Source organism: Gopherus evgoodei, chromosome 2 (assembly GCF_007399415.2).
Source record: "Gopherus evgoodei ecotype Sinaloan lineage chromosome 2, rGopEvg1_v1.p, whole genome shotgun sequence".
Taxonomy (NCBI): domain Eukaryota; kingdom Metazoa; phylum Chordata; order Testudines; family Testudinidae; genus Gopherus; species Gopherus evgoodei.
Window position 1 is genome coordinate 158,229,427 of NC_044323.1, and position 16,577 is coordinate 158,246,003.

Sequence of the window (16,577 nt, forward strand, 5' to 3'; positions counted from 1 at the left end):
GAATCTGGAGCATGAGTGACGCAAGAACTCCAGAGAGGACCAAGGGTATAAGAATACATTTAGAGAGGAGACCAGCCAGCCAAGCAAACATCTGGGAGCTGCTCATGGCTGGCCCTGCCTGGTGTTGGACTGGAACAATAGAATATTCTGGAAGTAAATAGGGGTGATACACCAAATAGAGAATCCAGTTCTCTTTGTGTCCTCTAGCTTCATCTTGCTGTGACCTGAGTGAAGAGACAGTAGGGATATTTTTATGGCCTTGTTAGCATTGGGCACCTCTGGTAATCCACAGCCTGAGGATGTTCCAGTGAGTAGAGCCCATGGGACAAACTGGGGGCTCCCCGAGAAGTCACCTATGGTTCCCTAGTTGCCACAAAATGTGAACGAGGGTGTGTAGTGGCCATCGCAGTTATAAAGCCACGGATCTGAATTGTTCTGTGAGTGGGTAGGTGCGATTTGGGAAGTCTTTGGGGAATGCTGTGTTTCTATAATGGCAGATGGGGCAGGGGAGCAAACACAAGGAACATCAAAAGGCTGAGAAGGACCTAAATTGGTGCCTGGGATCCTGCATCCCCTACCCATCCAAGTAGTGCCACTAAAGCAATGGGTGAAATCCTGACCCTATTGAAGTCAATGATGAAATTCCCATTGACTTCAGCAGGGCCCCGATTTCACTCACCGAGGTGACTAAAGGATCCAGGAGCAGGCCATTAAGCTAGGAAGTAGAGGAGAATAAAACACTTACCCGGATGCCTCGGCAATCCTGCTGCATGATCAGCTGCTGAGGTTTATCTGAGGTCGTTCTTTGCTGGATGGTGGCGATTCCTGTTGGCTGAGCCAGGCCGGATTACCTTACTTGCCTTGTTTTCATTTAAAAAAATAAAGTAAAAATACCATACCTGAAGCCTGTCCATTGGCTTTTCATTCATTCCAGCCAGCTGCAGAAGGCCTTGATTAACAAGTGACGTGATGGTGCTATAGGAGCTGCAGAAGCCCTGTTGGGTGGGTTCTTTGGAACATCTCCGATGGCAGCATGGGATGGGGCAGGGCACTCATCAGGAGCTATAGGAAATTCTCTGAGCTTTGAGGGCACAACTGCTCAGGCAGATGGCTTGAAGGGGCCAGAACCTTGAAGAATCCATTGGGGATTCAAGGAGTTTGTCATCATTGCTCTCCTTTCTTTGGCCCCGATTCAGGAATGCCCTTAGGCATATGCTTAAATCCATCCCTAATCAAGAAGTATGTGCTTCCCTTTAAACACGTCCTTCAATCGCCTGGACTTCACTGGGACTTCAGCATGCGCTTAAAGATAACCATGTCCTAAACATGTATGAAATGTATCAAAGAGGATTTGCAGCTGCAATGTAATGAAAGGACCTCAGGACAAATCCTGTCCAGACTTAAAACCTGTCCTAAACAAAAATGAATTGGGGTCCTCGAGCCAGCCCCTCAACTGGTTTTCCATGGAGCTATGCTGATTTACATCAGCTGGAAAGCTTGCCCAGGAGTTTGGTTTTTTTAAAGAAGAGGATAAAGGATTTCCAAAATCGAATGCTGCTTCCAAGGCATTGGTGTAGGAAAGAAGAGAAAGACACATACCACACAGGAAATAAGCAGGTAATGGTTTTCACTGGAACTGTCCCAACATTCCCTGTCTGCTTTAAAGGAAGGAGACCCAACCCAAGGAGCGTAGGCAGCTGAATGGCTACATGTATCAAAGATGACTGACCGCCACAGCATAATTAAGGGACCTCAGGACAAATCCTGCCTAGACTTAGACCCAGTGCAATCTCATTGCCGTATAAGGTACAAGCCAGGGATCCAAATGACCCTGCACAGCCAAGACAGTAGGACGGGTCAATATTTCACCGCTGTTACTAGTCGAGGAAAGTAGGGGGAGTTTTTAGTCCATTCTAGATCAGCACACATCCCAGCAAGAGGAGGAAGAGAGGGGACACCCTCAAGCAGAGAAGGAGCGCCGATGCTTTGCTACATCCTCAGCACGGCCGGAGGAGGGACAACTGGCAAAAGCATTGAGCAGACAGTGGCATCGTCGAAGCAGAGCCAGGGATTGGGATGCACCGCGGGGACAGGCAAAGCGGAGGAGGCGATGCGAGGAGACACCTGTAGCTAAGGTGAGAAGTGGCCCACTCGGAGAGCTCAAATTCCTTGAAGCTGTTATGATACAATGATGCTAGAGAATGCAGTGCCCTGGGAAGGGAAGGCCAGCACCAAGGGCAATCAGGGACTAGGGCAGCTCATTGCTTTCCCAGGAGTTGTCCCATTAAATGTAGCACAACTAATCAGATGGCAAGCTCTTTGGGGCAGGGCCTCTCTTTGTTCTGTCATCATTTAACACTTAACACAAGAGGTCCATGACTGTGGCTCCTAGGTGCTACTGCAATACACAGCATTAATAATTCCAGATACAGATGACAGCACTTAGATATCTGGGGCCTGATTTGCAGAGGTGCTGAGCACCAGCAGGCCCCATTAACGTCATCTGGCCCTGTGGGAGATCAGCATCTTTTAAAGTCAGGCAGGCACTGACAACTGGCTATGGAGCCGAACGCTGGTTCTGGCAGTTTTGCACCTGTAGTTGACTGCAGGGGCCCAAGGCCTAGAGCTGACTTCAAGGTCTAGCCTTGCAAATGAAATAAAAAGCACGTGGGCTTGTCTATTCTGAGACCTAGCGGGTGGCAAGCAGGAGTTTCAAGCAGCAAGGTGCCAAAGTGCACTAGGGAAATTTTAGTGCAGGGTAGCAGGGCCCACCCAGCCCCTTAGTGTGCGGCAGGCTGTAGATTCACACCCCGGCTGGCCACGCACTCAGTCTTTGTGTAGACAAGCCCTGTTTGCGTCAATGCCACTAAAAGCTTCCCAAGTTGGGAGTGGACAATGCCCAGGCTTCCTGAGTTGGAGGAATACTCATGTGGGGAATTTGTTTGAAACCAATGAAGGCCCATAGGCATGAGCTGGCATATGGCTGTGTTAGCTGACACGTATCCTTTACTTAGAGTCTCTCACCCCCTGACTGCCATATGGATGTATCCTTAGCCACACACAGCAGTCAACGGGAGTGGAGGCCACGTTGCTGACAGCCTAATTTAGCCCAGTGTGTATAACTTACCCCGGTAACAGTGCAGCTTTATGTCACTGCTAACTTGGCACAGAGGGATCCACTGGGGCTGCCCGGGCTCATCCCAGGGGATGGCTGGCTGTATCTGACACACACACACAAGGCCACATTCTGCTGTCCTGACTCACGGTGAGTCTGCCTTTGTGCCATTGACTGCACTTGCACACCAGGCGTGAGCAAGGGTGGCAGAATCAGGACCAGAATAAGCCGTGAGCCCCACATCCTCAAAGATAGTCTGGCACCGGACTCACAGTGTTTTAAATGGGAGTTCAGTGCCTGAATACCTGAGGATCTGGGCTTAAGTACACTGGGCCAGATTCTCATCTCCATTACGCTGGTGCAGGCCTGCAGCCACTTCAGCATCCTCTGGATTTACCCCTGTAACAGGGGGCAAAATGCGGCCCATACACTGTACACAGCCTGTAGCATACAGTGACCCACAGGAACTAACTCCAGAGGGAGAGATTTTGCCTATTTAATGGAGAGTTTGGGAAATAGCCTTAGTTGCGGGTTGGTTTTTTTTCAATTTCCTTAAACAGGGGCCTGGCTGGGCTTTTGGTCCAAATCTTCCGCTGGTGTACATCAGTGTAGCACCGATGCTGGTTTACACCAGCTGAGGATTTGGCCATTTCTAGTTGGGATGAGCTGCAGAACCTCGAACATGTTTCCTCACTCCTCCCTGGCTCCCCGGTGCAGCTGCAGGTGGAGCAGGGGAGGCATCTGCACAGAACTTCCTGGAGGCAGCAGAGTGTCCTCCAGTGAAAGGGGCTGGGGACTGCACCCTCTAGGCATAGGTAAGCGGCTGGAGCTGGTTAGCGATAGGGTGGGGGTGAAGGGACAGAGGATACCCAGGCTGCAGGCTAGCGGGTCTACCTGAGAAGAAATGGGCTTTGAAGCCCTTCTTGGAGACAGTGTTGTCGGATTTGAACTCGATCCTCATATTGTTGTACTGGGAAGTGATGACGTCAGGCTTCTCGGCACCGCAGAACTTGCCGTGCAGCTTGGAGTCGGCTGACAGCCCACTGCGCACCTCCACAAAGTCGTATTTGCACACCTGCTGGGGTGAGGGTGGAGGGGACAGACAGAGGAGCCAGGCTGAGACAGAGTGAGGAGAGGCAGCCAGCAGGAGCTGACCAGCAGCTCATCTGGATGAGGGTTTAGAGCACTGAGCTCAGGGCTTGTATCAGCACTAGCTAGACAGTGGCTGGGCACTGACGCTAGAAAAATTCAGACTGGAAGTAAGGTGTACATTTTCAACATAGAGAGTAACTAACCACTGAAAAAATCTACCAAGGATCCTGGTGGATTCTCCATCAGTTGCAATTTTAAAATCCAGATTGGATGTTTTCCTAAAACATCTCTGGTTCAGACAGGAATTAATTTTAGGGAAATTCTCTGATGATCACTGCGGTCCCTTCTGGCCTTAGAGTCTATGAATTTAGTGCAACAACCAACCCGATGTAGAAAAGTCTCTCACTTCCTCTGAGAGCTACTACATTGGCTTTGACCCATGTACCTACCAGGACGTAGAACCACCTTGAGAAATGAACGTCTGACCTCCCTCTGCAGTCATGCCTCCCCCTAACCCCAGACCATGCATGTCGAGGCTTGCAACGTTGCAGGGATCTTCACCTGGAGATGCAGCAAGCAGGTCTTTTGCAGGTTGTGGTGAAGAGTTTAGAAAGGAGCAGCTCCTCCCATAAGGAGATGGGGCCTTGGTACTCACGTCATTCCCCTCAGTCTCAAAGAATTCGAATTGCAGTGAGATGCGGTACTGGGAGGGCGCCACAAGATGCCAGACACAGTCCTTGTTGGGCGGATATTCCTTGGGCCAGCCAGGGCTGGTGATGGAGCCGTTGAGTCTGGTGAGGAGGCCTCCACAGGCAGCTGCAGGGTACAAAGCATGAGAGCATTGGCCAGGCTTCCCTCCTGCATGACACTTTGACTGTTCTAGGCCCTGCACCGCTCAGAAGCAGATGGGTGGGCTGGAGCAGTGCAGGGCTAGGTGTGGAGGGGAAGAGCAGTTACAGCTCTGGAACTGTCAGCAGGGTCAAGAGAAGGGTCATGGCCACTCGTAGATACCGACCTTCACACCGGCGCTTGTCCAAAGCTAGCTCGTAGCCAGGGTCACAGGCACACCGGTAGCTGCCTAGGGTGTTCACGCAGCGCTGCTCACAGCCGCCGTTGTTGGGCTGCGAGCACTCGTCTACCTCTGCAAGGGGACAAAGGCAGAGAAAGGGTTTGGTAGTGGGACACCTGGAACAGGCTGCCAGGGCCATGTCTCGGTGCTGGCCAGCAAGGGGGGCAGTGCCATTCTCGGAGCCCCCAATGGAGGACAGGAACCAAGCAGGGCTGGGGACTGCAGCCCCAATTGAGCACTCAGGAGAAAAACTGGGGAGCAGTGGCCTGAAAAGAGAGAGGCCTCTGAGCAAGCTAAGCTCCCAGCCAGTTGCTAGAGGGTTGGGCCATACCTTGGACTGGGCTTGCTTTTGGTCCCTCTGCTCCTGGAAGCCCAAGGATAATGGTTGGGATTTTAAAGCCAAAGAGCTTCCCCCTGCTGACATGAGGGAACAGCTCAGCCTGCCCCTTTCCCGCTGGCAAGCAGAGTCCATCCACCCCGGCACGCTGTGCCAAGCCCACTACCCATGCACAAAGAAAGGGTCCACTGCCACAGGAGCTCCAGATGCTGCCGGCAGAGGAGAGACGAAGGAGGCTCCGGTACCTTTGAAGAAGTTGACGGCAAAGCCAGCCTTGTTGATGGAGCCGTCCGAGACAAACTTCATCCACAGCTTGTTGGAAGTGCTCTTGATGTCGTCGGGCTTGTCGTAGCCGCAGTACCGGCCGATCAGGCTGCTCGACTCACTGCTGCCATCCCGGATCTCCAGATAGTCGTAGGCACAGCTGTCGTGCCGCTCGATCTGGGACAGGGGGAGCAGGCAAGACAGCAGTTCGCCAGAGGGCTCCCAAGGATCCCTCAGCTGCTCAGTGGCCTGACCAGCCAGATGGCAACTTCACCTGCTGAGCTTAACTCCCAAATCCAGTAGCAATGGCCAAAACCATTGTGCTTTCACTTGGCAGCTCTAGCTCCTTTCAGCTAATGATCCCAAAGCAATTGAACAACAGCCCCAGCAGGCAGGGTCGGCACCATGATTTTAAAATTTGTGAAACTGAGGCACGGAAGGGACTTGCCTAAGGTCAGCCAGCAGGTCAGTGGCAGAGAATGGAGTAAGACCTAGGCAACTGATCCAAAGGAGAAACGTTACAGGTTCAGTTAAGGTGCGAGCAATTTCATACCCCAGAACACAAACTCGACATGCAACCAGGCCTGAGAGGTATAGATCAGGTATATGAGTGGGGGTCATGGTACTGCAGCTACAAAATGGAAGCTGGGGTGCAGGGTTTGATTCTGCTTTTCTCTGAACTAGTTCTGTACTGGTCTGATCTTAATGCCTTCAGCAGTGACGCCTGATTTACACCACCGTGAAGGCATGAGCAAGCTCACACGTGGTAGGTAAAGTGCATCTACAGGCGTGTCTGTGCTAAGCATGGGAGGTGTCACTGCAGCACATGTACCTGGCCTAGCTTCCATCAAGCTGGCACACCAAAAACAGTGGTGAAGGCAGGGCCTCATGGACTAGCAGCCGAAATACAAGCCCTCCTTGGACCCCCAGTATGGACAGGGCCGCCCAGAGGATTCCGGGGGCCTGGGGCCGTCGGTGGCAGGCGGTTCCGGTGGACCTCCCGCAGGCGTGCCTGCGGAGGGTCCGCTGGTCCCGGGCTCCGGTGGAGCATCCGTAGGCATGCCTGCGGGAAGTCCACTGGAGCCGCAGGACCGGCAAGCGGCAGGGCGCCCCCCGCACGGTGAAATGTCTAGAGCTGGCCCTGTTCGGCAGCGGGGGGCCCTTCCATTCCGGGACCCACTCCCGAAGTGCCCCGAAGACTCATGGTGGGGGTCCTCCACCGGCGAATTACCGCAGAAGTGGGACCCGCCACCGAAGTGCAGCCCGCTCTTCGGCGGTAATTCGGTGGCGGGGGACCCCTGCTGCGGGACTTCGGGGCACTTCGGCGGCGGGTCCCGGAATGGAAGGGCCCCCCACCGCTGAATTACCGCCGAAGACCGGGTTGCACTTCGGCGGCAGATCCCGCTTTGGCGGTAATTCGCTGGCGGGGGGTCCGTCCCCCCGGAGCTGAAGGTCCCCCCCTGCCAGCAAAGACCGGGAGCGGAAGAAGCTCTGGGGCCTGGCCCCAGAAGAGTTTTCTGGGCCTCCTGGAGCAAGTGAAGGACCCCGCTCCAGGGGCCCCGAAAAACTCTCGTGGGGGCCCCTGTGGAACCCGGGGCCTGGGGCAAATTGCCCCTCTTGCCCCCCCCCCGGGCGGCCCTGTGTATGGACTCCCCTGCGTTGTTAAGTCTCCACTGCTATTTTCAGCAAGCTACTTCAATAAAAGCTATGTGGGGATGGCGCCCCCTGCTGCAGTCAGACTTCTCCACTGCAGCGTACATAGACCCTGACAAAGGCAAATGATGTTTGCCCAGGCGGAGCTGTTCCAAGGTGTGGATGAGGTGCAGTTACACAACTCACCACCCCCTTCGACTCTGACCACAAGCCCATGCTGTCTTCCTACTGCTGTAGAGCTGAGCTGGGCAGAAATCCTCCAGCGGAACCGTTTACTGTCGGAAAATATTGATTCAATGGAATAGACACGTTTCACTATTTCGTTATCAATATTTTGGATGAAAAATGATCTGCACATTTTGTTTCGATAAGGGCAAAGTGCTACCTTTTGATTAATATCATATCAAGAGTCAAAATGCTTCCTTCAAAACCAAGCACTTTGACAAGGGCGTTTTGATATTAGCATAAAACCAGGGTTTTTGAAATTTCATTCCGTGGGAATTTTTGGAAATTTTCACTTGTCGATGTGATTTCGGGCACAAGGAAATTTTGAAATTTCAGGATTTCCCAGGGGATGGATGTTCTGAGTTCTGATTGTCTCTGCAGTGAGCTTGCCAGTAGGTTTCTTGTTGCTAAGGAATGCTTTTCTAATGGGAAGAGCCAGCGGGTGACTCCAGATGAGTGCCGATGACTCAGTTTTGTGGCTTCGCCTACGGAGTGGAGGCATGTGGTGACTTCTGCGAGCCTGCCTCTTGTTGGGCAAGAGGAGAGGATGTGAAAAGAGAGGAGAGTGCGCGTTTGCTGCAGCCTAACGGGAATTGCTGTTAACATGAGTGAGGCATGATCTAGGGCTCAGATTCTCAGTGCTGCCAAAGGGATTTAGAAGGGGTTTAAACAGAGGATAGGGAATCAAGCGTTCTGTGTTATAATCCCGACACTGACCTGCTGAGTGACCTCAGCCAAGTCACTTCCCCTCTCTGTGTCTCAGCTCTACCGTGAGTAAGATAGCAATACTTAACTCTTATATGGGGCTTCTCCTTCAGGAAGCTTAAAAGGATCATTACACCTACATGGGAAAACTGAGGAATGGAGAAGGAAAGTGACTTGCCCAAGGTCACCCAGTATGTCACATCATAGCCAGAAACAGAACTTTTAAGCCTAGCCTGATGTCCTATCCACTGGGCAATGCTGCCCCCTCACCCAGCAGCTGCAAGGGAAGGTAATGCCTAATTAACTAATTAATGCTTCGGAGGCGCTTTGGAATCTTCAGGCAAAAGGCTCTAGCAAAGTGTTCGGTGAAATCCCAAGAGGTGTTGGGCTCCTGCCAGCCTCAATAGGGCCAGAGAGAGTCCCAGAGGCTCAGCATGTCTCAGGATCTGGGATACAGTGAGCGTTAAGGTTCCATGCCCTGTCCCCATTGCCCTGCACGCACTCACAGTGCGGGTTGGACACTTGTGCTGTTCATACCTCGAATGACTGGAAGGTGAGCCCCACATGGAAGCCCTCAGAGATCGTGATCTTCCAGGTGCACACTTTGTTGGGCCGGTATTCATCTGGGTAATTCGGAGACTGGATGTGGCCGTTATCCTTCTTCATTTCTCCCCCACAGATGGCTGCAAGGGAAGGTAATGCCAGCCCGGCCGTAAGCAGTGGGCCAACCAGTGCACAGGAGGGTGATGCTTGCCTGGAGGAGAGGTGGTGCTGCTGCCAGGGCTGGCCCTAGCATTCTGGGGTGGGGAGAAAGTTATCTGGAGAGCCTGGGACCAACCAGCCCATTCCCAGGAGAAGGCTTAGCGCTGACAATCCTAATCAGCCCTCCCCAAAGAAAAGTAACCCTTGAGATACTGGGTGGAATCTCTCCCCCATGGAGTCACCTCCCTCCCTGCACCAACATGAGCGACTCAGCCAGTCCCGGGGGCAGAGCCAGGTACCTTCGTAGACAGCGAAGAACCCTTTGCCGACCCAGTTGCTGCTGCTGCGGAACTCAATCCAGAGGCGGCTGTCGGTGGAGATGATGGGCTCGGGGAGCTTATTCCCGCAGAACCTACCTGGAGAAGGACACGTGCTTTATTGGGTATCTCTCAATGGCATTTACTGCCAGCTGGCAGTGGCTCACGCCCTCTGCTCCCTGCACTGCAGTTGTGGAGCAAAACATTTGGCAAGGCAACATCACTTCCCAACAATACCTGATTGGCACTGGAACGTGGCTAGTTTTGGATGTGAAAATGGCCATTCTATGGCAATTGCACAAACATCTGATGTTTTCAGGAGGGGGTGAAGTGGCCCAGAATGTAAGGATGTGGAATACTGGGGAACATTTATGTCATCATTGTCATAGAGATCAAGTTCTGGGGCTAGAGCAAGTTACCAGAAAGGTCTTCTCCTTTTGTTCCTGGGTAAGGAATTCTGCTGACCCCTGTGTTGGTTGGCTGAAAAAGGCTTGTGCAGCCATAAGTCTGAATCAGCCATTTTAAAAAGGCAACGTGAGCTAGTGGTTGAGCCAGGGACTAGCAATCAAGTAATTCCTGGGTTCTGTTCCTAGCATTGACTCGCTGTGTGACCCTTGGTGAGTCTTTGAGGGCCAGATTTTTCAAAGGAGTTTCGCTGAGGGAGGGCTGAGATCTTTGGAAAATCTGGCCCATCATATCTATCTGTGCCTCTGTTTCCCAAAATGGGGTGACTGACTCGCTGGCCTGCCAGATGGGCCATGCGAATTAGGTTAATCTGCTAATAGTCACATGCAGCGCTCACACATGCATGGGTCACTCCACTGAGGTCGATGGAGTTGCACTAGCTTCATTTGCAAAGCACTTGGAAGATGTGGGTGAACATGGGGGAGTAAATCGCCGTCATTAGATGTTTATAAGAACAGGCTAGACAAACACCTGTCTGGGGTGATCTAGGTAGACTTTGCACGGGGGGATGGACTAGTTAGTGTTTCTCAACCTTTTTGATACCAAGGACCAGCTTGCTGCCTTCCTAAACTGTATCAAGGAGATGTCAGGGACTGATGCCGGTCCCCAGACCAGTTGTTTATGAAACACTAGACTAGAAGATTCCTTGATGTTTAATAGGCAGCAGGTTTAAAACCAACAAAATGAAGTATTTCATCACACAACACACAGTCAACCTGTGGAACTCCGTGCCAGAGAATGTTGTGAAGGCCAAGACCATAACAGGGTTCAAAAAAAGAAGTAGATAAGTTCATGGAGGATCGGTCCATCAATGGCTATTAGCCAGGATGGGCAGGGATGGTGTCCCTAGCCTCTGTTTGCCAGAAGCTGGGAATGAGCGACAGGGGATGGATCACTTGATGTTTGTTCTGTTAATTCCCTCTGGGGCACCTGGCATTGGCCTTCTCAGAAGACAAGTCACTGGGCTAGATGGACTTTTGGTCTGGCCCAGTGTGGCCATTCTTATATCCCTGCCAGCGTTATGTCCCTATGATTCTGTGGGTGAGTTTCTGATCTCACACTCATGTCAATTGGGATTAACCCCATTTAAACCAATGGGGTGAGTGAGAGGAAAACCAGGCCCAAGACACTGGTTATTCCGCCTACTCTGGCTGACGGCATGTGGATCGATCAGCATTGATGCGGAAAGTTCCTTGCCAAAGTCAAATAAAGCAGAGAAGGCGGGGAATGCAGGGAGGCAGAGCATCACTGGAGCTGGGAGTTAATGGTGGAGGAAGGGGTCATTAGAGGGACTGACTTCCAGCAGCACAGCGTAGCTTGGCCCGCCCGCCCAGGATTCCTGTTGGTTACCTCGCTGTGTGGCCTTTCTCCAGAACCCGTCTCTCACCTCCACGTAATCATACCAGCACAGCCGGCTTCGGTACAGATCCATGGACGTGAAGTTCAGGATGATCTGAGAGGGAAAACAAGCTGAGATGAAACTCCCCCCAGGGAGGGACTCTATGGTAACAGACAGGCCAAGTGAGTGCCTGTTCCCCCTCTGATGGCTAGTCCATGACAGGATAATAGCCTACTACTGGTGCCAGCTCATAGAGTTACTCCTTTAGCTGATGTGGTATTAGTCTGTGCTGCAGTACTAAAGCTCCCAGGTTCAAATCCATCCAGGAGATCATTATGCCATTCCAGCCATCTTCCTCCAACAGGCTTTAGGGGTGGGTGCGTGAACCCAAAAGCAACAGTAGGCTTTCCACTTGGCTTTCCACTAATCTCATCCTTTGCTCAACTAAAGTGCTTTCATCCACCTCAGGTATCTATAGGGCTCCAGTAGCCACTGTGTCCAGATGCCACTTTGATCAAAGGCCTACACATTTCCAGAAGTGAGTAGACACCCTACAGGGGGCCTGACTTACAGAGGGGGATGCTCAGCATTGCCCATTCAGGCACTTCAAGTTGGGAAGCTAACAAGGGAGGTACCCCGGGATCACTAGTCACAGGCCCAAACTTCTGAAAGCAGAGCGTTTGCACTGCAGCTAGCCCAAGGCCCATCCGTTATTGTGATCACCCCAGGCAAGTATCATTGGGGGCTGCAACCGCTGGCTGAGGAAAGGTGTCAGTTAACACAGGAAAGTGTTCGCAGGAGGCCGTGCACCCTGGGTTTAGCTTTGAACTTCAGGGTTGAATAAATGGCAGAAACTCAAAGGGAAGTCCCACTGAAATAGCAGAGTTTCATTTGATTTTGGGGTGGGAACCGCAAACATTCCAGGGTGTCAGAAAAGCAAAGCACCGGCCCCAGGTTCATGTGAGCCTGGCCCAAGCTATGAGTCTATAATGAAACCCCAACTCAGGCAATCGTGACTTTGCGTAAAGCTCTGCTGATTAACTCCTCCAGCTAGAAATGGGCCTAGACTGCAGAGTCTGGCTCCAGATCACAACTCAACCCAAGTGTGGGCATCAGATCTGGGTCCTTCTCCAAAGTCTTGAAGGGCTCAGGGATGGATAGGCGCTTGCATTGAGATATGGTAGCCAGAGGCACTAAATACGCAGAGCTGCTTAGCTGGGCTAGCTGCTAAGTATGGAAAGCCAAGAGAGCCGTCTGCTGGCACGATTCATGGGAAGAGAACAGCAAGACTGGGGGAGGGGGAAGGGAAACTTTAGCGTGATCTGATTAAGAGGAATGGGGTAAAGTTGAACAAGAGGAGCAGTTAGAACTTGATCCCACACCCCTTGAACTGGTTGGGAGCCTTCCCAGTGACTTCAGCAGGCTCTGGATTGGGCCTTCAGGCAGATGATCGGAGGAAAAAGCTTCCCAAAGGAGAGATCTTTCCGAGTCCCTCTCCAGGCAAGTGCTGGGAGCCCCCCTGTACTTGGGACATTTCCAACGGGCTGGCCAGAGCCCCAGGGAATAGCCCCCACCTCGGTGCTAACCCCCACTGGGGATGGCCCACAAGGCCTTTTCCATCCCCAGCTGGCATGAACATCTGGCCATCCCATTAGTGGGCAGCACAGCAGGGCGGAATGGGAGGGCTGAACCACCGCGCCTGGCTACACAGGCCTGAGGGTAAAGGGGAGAACCAGGCTGTTTGAAGGGTAAGGTCCTCACTGCTTGTGACCCAAGTAGCAGGCTGGATCCTGGCCCAAACCGTCCCTGTTCTCTGGTGACCCCCACTCTGGGGAGGAGCACTTGGACTCCCAAGAGGCACCAGCTGCTGGCTACTGACCTTCCCACTGCCCCACACAGGCAGGCACAGCCAAAGGCGAAGCAGTACATCAATGTGATGTCCCAGCTCTGGGGCCCATACCCTTTCCTTGCAGGGGGATGGGCTCAGTGCTCTAATGATCATTATATCTTTGTATTCCGATTACACCTGAGAGCCCCAGCCATTGACCAGGACCCCACGGTGCCAGGTGCTGTACAGACACAGAACAAAGTGACAGTCCCTGCACCAAAGAGTGAATGGCTCTGATGGCTCTAGTGCAGTGATTCACACCTTTTCCGTTCCCTGACCCCCCGCCTCCAAGCCAGGATCTAGCTGGGATCCCCTCCTATTGGCAGCATGGGAAGGGGAGGATGGTCCCAACCCCCCTGTTGAAGGCCCATGCTCTCCTGGTCTTTCCCATCCCTAACTGATTGGAGCCTGGTGACCCTGAAAGCATGAGACGGGAGGAGGGGGTAACATTCCAATGGGGCGCAGCAAAGGAGCGGTTCCCACTCCCTTTTCTGCTCTCTGCCCTGTGCTCCATATCAAGACCCTTCCAGTGGATCCATGGTAATGCGGAGCCGCGCAGTGGAGCTTGGGGAGCGTACAGTTAAATAGCTGCGGCTGTCAAGACAGTTCCCAGAACATGGGATCCCAGCCAGAGTGGGGCGCTGCCATAAGAAAGCAAATATCACATTGTACGCTGGAAGCTGGAGCTGACCTGCCAATGGGAAAGGAAAGAGAGAGAGAGAGAGAGAGAGAGAGAGAGAGTGTGTGTGTGTGTGTGTGTGTGTGTGTGTGTGTGTGTGTGTGTGTGTGTGTGTGTGTGTGTGTGTGTGTGTGTGTGTGTGTAGCGGAAGGAACCACAACACAAGAGGCACAAAGGAGTGGAAGGAGAGGTGATCATTTGTATGGTGTTACATCCAGTGCTCCACCAGGGGGGGCTACTGAGAAGAAGATAAAGTGGGGAGAAGGGAAAAGGGACAGACAGTGTGAAAGGCAGGAAGGGAAAAATGGGGAAGAAAGAGGAAGGAGAGCAAGCGGGGGGAGAGACAGAGAAAGGAAAAGGGGACTAGGAAGAGGGAGGAACAAGAAAAAAAAGCACCACTCAACACCTGGATTTCCCTCATTTAATCCCTTCACCCCCAGCCCTTTGCAACTGTGCACCCCACCCCAGGCACTTTGGAGTGGGCTCTGGTACCTTTTCTCCCGGGGTGACCGATATCCTCCAGACGCAGTGCACATGTGCAGGGTATCCGTTGGGGAACTCTGGGGAGGAGAAATTTCCCTGACTGTCCTGGAGGGTCTCTCCACAGGCTGGTAACAAAACAGGAAAGGGCAGAAGGTTAAAAACCCCTCAGCAAAGCCACCCCAAGCACCCAGCCAAATCATCGTGTCCCTCACAAGCAGCCCCAGAGCGGATCCCCATTTCAACAGCAGGTTGGGTCAGAAGGAACAAATGCTCCCGTACTGCCATAAATCTGCCAGGGCAGGGAGTGAGAGAGGCAGATGGATCAGGGGTAAGAAACAACCAAATCAGAGAGATGAAAGAATTTTATTCCAGTCTTCCCCCAAGTCCAGCACAAGGGTAGGAAGACCCTGGACAGACAACATATCAGAGATCAAACTCTGGATCCAAGCTACTTGCTTGCACTGTTACAAGGGTTAACGTGTCGCTAACCACTCCCTGCCCTCCTAAAAGCGGTGCCTTGAGTTTTCCATCTGCAACCCTCCCCCTGCCAGCTCTGCAAGCGTGAGCGGAAAGTATCTGGGCTGGCTGACTTTAGTGTCTCTCCTGGCTATAGTGGAGACACACGGGGACGTGTTACAGGCATGTATTCTCAAGGTGCACGACGAGCCAAGGCTTCTGAAAGGGTTTGTGACAGGAGGAGCTGTATGACCGGGTGGGCAGGGGCCCAGAACAATTTGTATAGTGCCGAGAGACATTGAATCAAACTGTAAACCTGGTGTATGATGGAATCCACTTCAAGCCAAGTGGTGAGGCATCACCCCTCAGGGCCCCTCGTTCCAGCACTTATGGGGAGGCTGGGTACCACTAGCAGCAGCAGGTGGAATGAAGTGTCCAGAGTTGCCAGGTTTGTATCAGGGAGGAAGAGCAGCAGTGGGATGAAGGCAGGAGCTAGAGTCTAGGTGCAGGAAGAGCTCCTGAATAATAGCTCGGTGCGAGTGGGGGATGGTCACAGGGTTGCACGTGGGGCTGTTTCTTGAGAAGGATTATATGGATTGGGGTAGTGGTGGGGAACTAAAGCTGTAGGGAACCTTAGAAACCCCAGGGCCTGCTTGAACTCCCAGCGTTCTGACCAGTCCTGATGCAAAATCAGGTGAACATCTCACATGCGCCAGGTATACCCCAAAGCTCTTTGCTCTTGCACTGCTGTTCCAGGGACTCCAGCCTCCTTCTGTGGGCCCAGCAGTTCTGAAAAGTCTGGGCTTCCAACGCTGGAATGGGATTGGAGGTGCCTTTAGACCCGGAGCCCCATTCCGAGGAAGCACAGATCAAGGGAGGCAAGTGCCCATAGGAAATGGCTCAACAGACCACTAAAGCGCTGAAGGTATGCTGCGGAGCTGTCCTGGGGACAAGGAGAGGGTGCCCTCTGCAGCCCTGGGAAGTGCTCCCACAGGACCATAAGGCACAGCACAACGTGCTCCCAGTTACTGTACAGACAGAGAATTGGGCCAGGCTTGCCTTTCTGGGCTGCCAGAGTGCATGCTCTGTCCCTTGGTAGCTCTCACGGACTCCAGCGTCCCATCCAGAGGGAGGCTGCTGCCAGGGATCCGCTCAGCAAGCAGGTGCTTGGAGCAGCCAAGGGGAAGGGGTGGCATGTCAGGCTCTTCGGTGGCAATTCGGTGGCAGGTCCCTCACTCCCTCTTGGAGGGAAGGACTTGCTGCCGAATTGCCGCTGAAGAAGAAAATGGCGCGGTGGAGCTGCCACCGATCATGGCTTTTTTTTTTTTTTTTTTTGCCGCTTGAGGTGGCAAAAACCCTAGAGCTGGCCCTGGTTGCTGCAAGATCTAAATGTAAAGTTCAGGGATGTTTGGATCAGGTTCAACAACCAGCGGCTTTCAAAGATCCCATCCCAAAAAAGACACACCCCCGTCCCAGGCAGCACATCGCAAAGGGAACAATTTATCCCCCTTACCCAGGCTTAATTCATCTTGGCTGGGAGTTGGCCCTGTATTTCTGCAGAAGTTAGCACTTCCAAACCTGATGTTTAACACACATCCCCAACCCCTCTGGCGGTGTTGCTCCAAGGGAAATCTCCGTCTTTTGTCTCTGGGCTTTGCTTCTTGTCACCTAAACAGCAGCACTGGCCTTTTTAAGATGCATCCTCCTCACCCCCCCAATCAAATCAATAGCCTGGACTGAAGCTCCCAAGTAGCCATGGAAACCCAACCTGGTGCCATGTTGCCACAG

The 16,577-nt window shown here is 52.7% G+C and overlaps 1 protein-coding gene across 5 annotated transcripts in view; it reads right to left on the reverse strand.

Annotated features, from left to right (window-relative positions):
• BMP1 (bone morphogenetic protein 1) overlaps positions 1 to 16,577 on the reverse strand; it is an 85,684-nt gene that overhangs the window by 9,936 nt on the left and 59,171 nt on the right. For 3 of the 5 annotated variants that reach the window (XM_030552100.1, XM_030552095.1, XM_030552098.1), the window contains exons 8-15: positions 14,343 to 14,458; positions 11,295 to 11,397; positions 9,462 to 9,578; positions 8,998 to 9,143; positions 5,859 to 6,054; positions 5,223 to 5,348; positions 4,863 to 5,023; positions 4,010 to 4,193 (exon numbers count right to left, since the gene is read on the reverse strand). In XM_030552100.1, coding sequence (XP_030407960.1) covers positions 4,010 to 4,193; positions 4,863 to 5,023; positions 5,223 to 5,348; positions 5,859 to 6,054; positions 8,998 to 9,143; positions 9,462 to 9,578; positions 11,295 to 11,397; positions 14,343 to 14,458 — 1,149 coding nt within the window. The remainder of the gene's footprint in view (positions 1 to 4,009; positions 4,194 to 4,862; positions 5,024 to 5,222; positions 5,349 to 5,858; positions 6,055 to 8,997; positions 9,144 to 9,461; positions 9,579 to 11,294; positions 11,398 to 14,342; positions 14,459 to 16,577) is intronic. The other 2 variants (XM_030552097.1, XM_030552099.1) reach the window with 1 other exon arrangement.